The sequence below is a fragment of the Leptinotarsa decemlineata genome, unplaced genomic scaffold, assembly GCF_025532065.1.
Source record: "Leptinotarsa decemlineata unplaced genomic scaffold, Ldec_3_MD MMD2_tig00002974_RagTag_RagTag, whole genome shotgun sequence".
In the NCBI taxonomy this organism is placed as follows: Eukaryota; Metazoa; Arthropoda; class Insecta; order Coleoptera; family Chrysomelidae; genus Leptinotarsa; species Leptinotarsa decemlineata.
This window is the reverse complement of record NW_027412578.1, coordinates 7,163,643-7,169,642: the sequence shown is the minus strand read 5'-3', so window position 1 is coordinate 7,169,642 and position 6,000 is coordinate 7,163,643. Positions and strand designations below refer to the sequence as shown.

General features: G+C 33.7%; 1 protein-coding gene across 6 annotated transcripts in view; it reads right to left on the bottom strand.

Moving 5' to 3' along the window:
* Positions 1-341: 341 nt before the first annotated feature.
* LOC111502419 (uncharacterized) overlaps positions 342-6,000 on the bottom strand; it is an 89,603-nt gene continuing 83,944 nt past the window's right edge. For all 6 annotated transcript variants that reach the window (XM_023156497.2, XM_023156495.2, XM_023156498.2 and 3 more), the window contains exons 6-7: positions 1,428-1,590; positions 342-482 (exon numbers count right to left, since the gene is read on the bottom strand). In XM_023156497.2, coding sequence (XP_023012265.2) covers positions 370-482; positions 1,428-1,590 — 276 coding nt within the window. In that variant the 3' untranslated portion in view covers positions 342-369. The remainder of the gene's footprint in view (positions 483-1,427; positions 1,591-6,000) is intronic.

The following is a 6,000-nucleotide window of genomic DNA, read 5'->3' as shown; positions in this document are numbered from 1 at the left end:
TCGGCACTTCTCGTTCCCCACAGCGGATTCAATATCCCCCGGAGCGTAGGGCAACACCGGTGTCTCGTCAATACCGTAAGAGTGCCGTAGATGGTAATATAGCACTCTCAGGGCCGCGTTATGTCGATGGATATAGGCCGAGACCGCATATGCTGGACATGCTGATAGCAAGTGCATTACGGTTTCGGGCGCCTCGCGGCAGGCCCTGCACCTTGTGTCAGGAACCTCTTTACCCATCACGCGACTGCGGTAGACTAAGACTATTATTATTATTATTATCGTTTTTTATTGTATGAACCTAGAGTCACTATGTAAGAAACAAATTGAATAAAAATACAGGGTTGTAAAAATATGTATATTCTGAAATAATTACAATGAATTCAGTATTATCACTATTAAGATAAACCAAGATGCTCGGTTTACATGGCTGCTACTGGTAAGTTGGACAGGAAAGTCGCTTTGCATGGCTTCGGAATGTTCACCTGGAATAGAATTTGAAAAAAATCAGATTTAGAAAATGGTAATGTTGGATAATTACAAAAAATTCTTATTTTTAGACAAATTTGGGGAGTAGTTGCAACCGCGGATTCAGTTTGAATGTTATTTATATAACCTTCTCCCAAATAATATAAAAGAACTAAAAAGTGCCATAAGATTAAAAAAAAAGTAAAACATTTTTCAATGGAAAATTAAAACATTTTCAATAGACTCTAAGTAAACAATACTCTCCTAATAATTACTAACGCTCACAAAACAACCATAGGTTGAGAACTATACGCCTGTTTCAAACAGGAACATTATTCTATCAATTGTTCCACTCTTCTCATATCCAAATATTATGACAGCCCAAGATGTGTATAAAACAAGAAAATTGGACACATTTTATGTAACACTTAGCTTATCTCTGCTCCACGATATATTGTTAGAATAGGAATATGATTCTTCAAATGGTACTTTTCAGAAGACAGGCATTAAGTTGCCTAACTGAAACTATCACTGGAGGAATCATATTGAACGAAATGTACCTGAATTGAAGAAAAAAATTTCAAAATGAGAAGAAGAAACAGCTCGATGGTTATGATGAACCATCGAGGCATGAACTGGGCCGTAAGGTAAGCAAATACCATTAAAAAAGGAAGAAGGAGCTTTTATGTTGAACTTGTTGAAACCGGTCTGTAACAATGTTTGGAACGTTTTGAATGAACTCAAAAACAATTCACTCGATCCTTTTGAATTCCACTCTCCTTTATTATTCAGTTTTTTCGCTTGGGAAAGCACCCAAAACAAACGTGTCGTTATTAAAGAAACGCATTAGAGCCTTATTGATTCGTTTCCTCGATATAGATATTAAAGAATTCGATGAGGCTTCCTCTCAATATCCCTACTCAAACAAATCAATACAATAATTTTGAGGCAGTATACAATACCTTCGACTACAATAAGCTTAACGCTGTCTGGTTTCACTGACGGCTGCATACAGGTATATTGTCCGCTGTCTTTCCACGATACCGATGAAAGATGAATTTTGCTTAATATCCTTTGATCCTTATTCCTGTATTCCGTCTCGACGGCTGCAGTTTCCTTTGAGAACTGGAATTGGAGAAAGCGGAATTAGAATATATATGTATTTGCAGGGTTGCAGACATGGAGAGAAAACGGAATTGAGGATTTTAGCATTGGAAACAGGATGAATAATCCGAAAACAATTGGATGTGATATGTTTGTTGAAATATGTTTTCTTGTTCATATCCCGAATGGGGCTCCGAAAGTTCATGAAATAACTATGTTGTTGTTTGCGAAATTAGGATATTCAATTTCACAAATAATGATTATCGCAGAACTTCATACAAGTGTAGAAAGTGCAAATTTTCCACCTCACAATAAGTTACTGCTTGAATTCAAAGTATTCCTCACAGGAAAAATAATTTATAACTTGTAATATTCAATAATTATGCTTTTCAAAGAATAATCAAGAAATTATACGATACTTATTTGAATTGAAGGGGTTATATTTTAAGGAATGATCAATTATTGAGAAAGAAAGTGTTTGGCTTTCTACTACTCCATTTCGATACAAAAAAAGGATGAGGGAATCTTCCAAAGGAAGGAAGAAAGTAATCAATTCGAAAATAAGTAACATGAAGTGTATACATGAATGTGTAGATCATGCAAAGAAGTAACTTTCAGACACATACTGAAAGAAAATCCTCCTGAAACAGCTACTTCCATATAAACATTGAATTTCATGAAAGAATAAAATCTTTCGAAACAAATACTTCTACTTGAACACGGAATCATACAGAAGATACTTTTCTCTACTCTGTTTGTATTTCAAACATTCGTTGTGGAATGAAAGTCAGATATCATTCACATGAGTTCTATTATGAATGAATGGTAACAAATTGCACTTACATGGAACACTGTCATCCTCAGTGGTATACATCGATGTTTCGCCTCAAGACACTTGCCCCAAGGCTCTTTAGTACGTAATTGGATAAAATTATAGAAAATACACACAATTCATTCATGAATTACGATTTTTAATGTCACGGAATAAGCTTGATCTGCTTATGTCATAGATGACATCGTAATGACATTCATTCACCTATTTGATTTAATCCCAGCCAAGAGGAATCTTATTTGAATTGAAGGGGTTATATTTTAAAGAGTGATTAATTTTTGGAAAAGGAAGTTTTTGGCTTCCTACTACTCCATCTTGATACAAAAAAAGGATGAGGGAATCTTCTAAAGAAAGAAAGGAAGTAATCAATTTGAAAATAAGTAACTCTATACGTGGATGTGTAGATCATGCAAAGAAGTTTTTGGCTTTCTACTACTCCATGAAAATTTTCACGATGTCATCGATGACATAAGCAGATCAAGCTTGTTCCGTGACATAAAAAACTCTAATTATTATAGTTTTTTTTTCGAAAGTTTTCCCGTAAAGTTTCTATTTGATGATATCGTTGAGAAAATCCTCTATTGACTTTATCAAGAGAAATTCATGAATGAATTGTGTGTATTTTCTATAATGTTATCCAATTTGGTACTGAAGAGCCTTGGGGCAAGTGTCTTAAGGCGAAACATCGATGTATACCAGTGAGGATGACAGTACTCCATGTAAGTTCAATTTGTTACCGTTTATTTAAAGTAGAACTCATGTGAATAATATCTGATTTTTATTCCACAACGAATGTTTCAAATACAAACTGAGTAGAGAAAAGTCTCTTCTGTATAATTCAGTGTTCATATATAAGTATTTGTTTCGAAAAAAATTTTTTCTTTCGTGTAATTCAATGTTTACATAAAAGTAGCTGTTTCAGGAAGACTTTCAATTTGTGTCTGAAAGTTACTTCTTTGCATGATATACTCATCCATGTATAGAGTTACTTATTTTCAATTTGATTACTTCCTTCCTTTCTTTGGAAGATTCTCTCATCCTTTTGTTGTTTCAAGATGGAGTAGTAGAAAGCCAAAAACTTTCTTTCCCAAAAAACAATACTAATTTTTCGGGGGCCAAAATCTGCCCCGTCTTCAGAAATGGACAACATTTGAGTCTATACGCTGCTCTTTGCTGATTATTTTCAATTCTCAATTTCTTAGACAGACTCCAAAGGTCTTTTGACATCTGTCGTGTAATTTCAGATATGATTCAATACTCTATGAAATAATGATGTAGTGTTTTAACCATGAAGTCCTGAATGGACTTTTTTAATGGAAGAGCTATTGAAAAGAATGAATGAATGATTTTTCGCTGGAAAAATCCTCACTTGTTCACTTTGTAGTAAATGTTCAAGAGGTAGGAAAAACTTATGTGTTTTTCTGGAATTTCAATTAGCGTTTCCTATAACTGATAACCAGTCCGTGCAAGGCTTATTGTCAAATCTTCTGAAAATGGATCTTGTAGCGGGTGATGATCAAATGTATTGCCAAACAAGGGCCAAACTAACTGACTATTACAAAAAAACAAGTAGAGCTTGTCAATCTAATAATGACACTGATGATCTTCAAACATGACTCAACCTCTGACGGATGCACCAAAGTCTTACGAAAGTTCTAAATAGATGTACACTCCAATCTAGCAGACCACTATCATGATATTCATGCAGTCATTGTTCACTTTGGTTCTGGCGTTGAATCTGGTCACTATTACGCCTTGGTCAGAGACGAAACGGACTGGTTAAGTTTGATGATAGTCGTGTCACGAAGTGTTCTGGCAATGTTTTGACTTTATTGGAGCATCTGGAGACATCCTACATTTTGTTTTATGAAAGAGAGGACATTGGTAGATCGAGATCTTCAGATGATGTGGTACTGCAGGTTTTTCCGGGTTTTCCTGCAGCTGGAAAAGCAAATGCGGCACTGGAATCAATGAAGTCGCCCCGGAGCGCCAATTGATTTTTGTTGTTTCACAATTTCATTATCTGTACTTGAAAAATACTAAAATACATATACACAAAACTCAAAACTAAACATAATAATATGTTGAATGGCATATAAATCAAACATAATTAGTTTAATCTTCTGCAGGTTTTTCTGCTATCAGTTGTTTGTCTAATATGATATGAAAGGATTTAAAAACGCTGAAAGAATCAATAAAATTTTAAAGATCAGCTGAAAATGATGGTTATATTGAGCACAAAAACCCAGGAATGGAATTTCAATAGAATTAAATGAAATGAATACAAGGAACATTTGAAAATTGAACAGTAACAAATGGAAATGGAAATTGGAAGATTTAAAACCAAGTTACTTAGACACAGTTCGATTGTAAGTATTCAAAATCGTCTTCTGGTAATGACTAGCGCAGTCATCATCATAATTTTTTTGTCCAATTTTCAATAGTTGCTTGTATTTCATTTTATTTCATTGTAACCTCTATTCATTTCAATTTTACTCATGTTCCTCTGTGGGGAGATGAGTAGGTACTTATATTCTGTGAAATATCTTCATGTTCTCTAATGTGAACTTTGAATCATTTTTCAGTTTTATCTATGTAAAACATCGTACATGAATCACAAGACAATTCATAAACTCCTCCTGAGTCATCTGACACCAAACTCTTGTTGTTATTTAAATGTGCATGCTCAACTCAAATGGTTTCATACGCCATGTTTTCACCTTCATTATTTGAAATATATTTTCGATTTCTACTCTGCATTGATTTCATTCAACTTTATTGTTTATGATTTCTTGCAGAAATCTGATTACTCCACAGTATTGAGAGCCCTGGACCGATCTACACAAACAAAGAGTATTTTTTTATTACTGTCTGTAGCAGGATAGAAGAATAGATTTCTGCATCTTGCCCTAGTAATCTCTTTCAAATTCTTCCTTGTCGATTGAAAAAATTATCGACTTTCCATTATTTGCCTTTGCCATAATAGTGGAAAGATTTTCTTTTAGTGATCAATTTATTCATCTCTATTTTTCAATGAAAAATCATACCAAACGTTCGTTTGAAACGGTTAATCGTGAAATATTAATTGAAAAATTGAAAAAATATGGCATTAAAGGAAAAGTACTTGATTGGATCAGTGATTACCTGACAGAAAGAAAGCAGGTAACCAAAATCAATCAATTTGTATCAACAGCAATAAGCATAGACCGCGGGGTTCCGCAAGGAAGTATTTTGGGGCCATTACTATTCTGAATTTACATTAATGATATCAGCAAATGTAATGAATGTGAATATGAACATTATTTCGCTGATGATGCCCTAGTATCGGTTAGTGACAAAGATATAGATGAAGTTATTAAAAAAATGAATGAAGCATTGCACAATATTGCTATATAATTAAAAACTAATAAATTAAAGGTGAATGTAAACAAAACAAAGGCTATGATACTTACTACACCGTTTGAATACAGAGAATTAGATTTGAATCAAATTGAAATAAAAATATAAAATGATAAAATTGAGCTCATTACTGAATTCAAATATCTACGATTCATGTCAGACAATCATCCATCAATGAATAACTATTTCACCTACATACA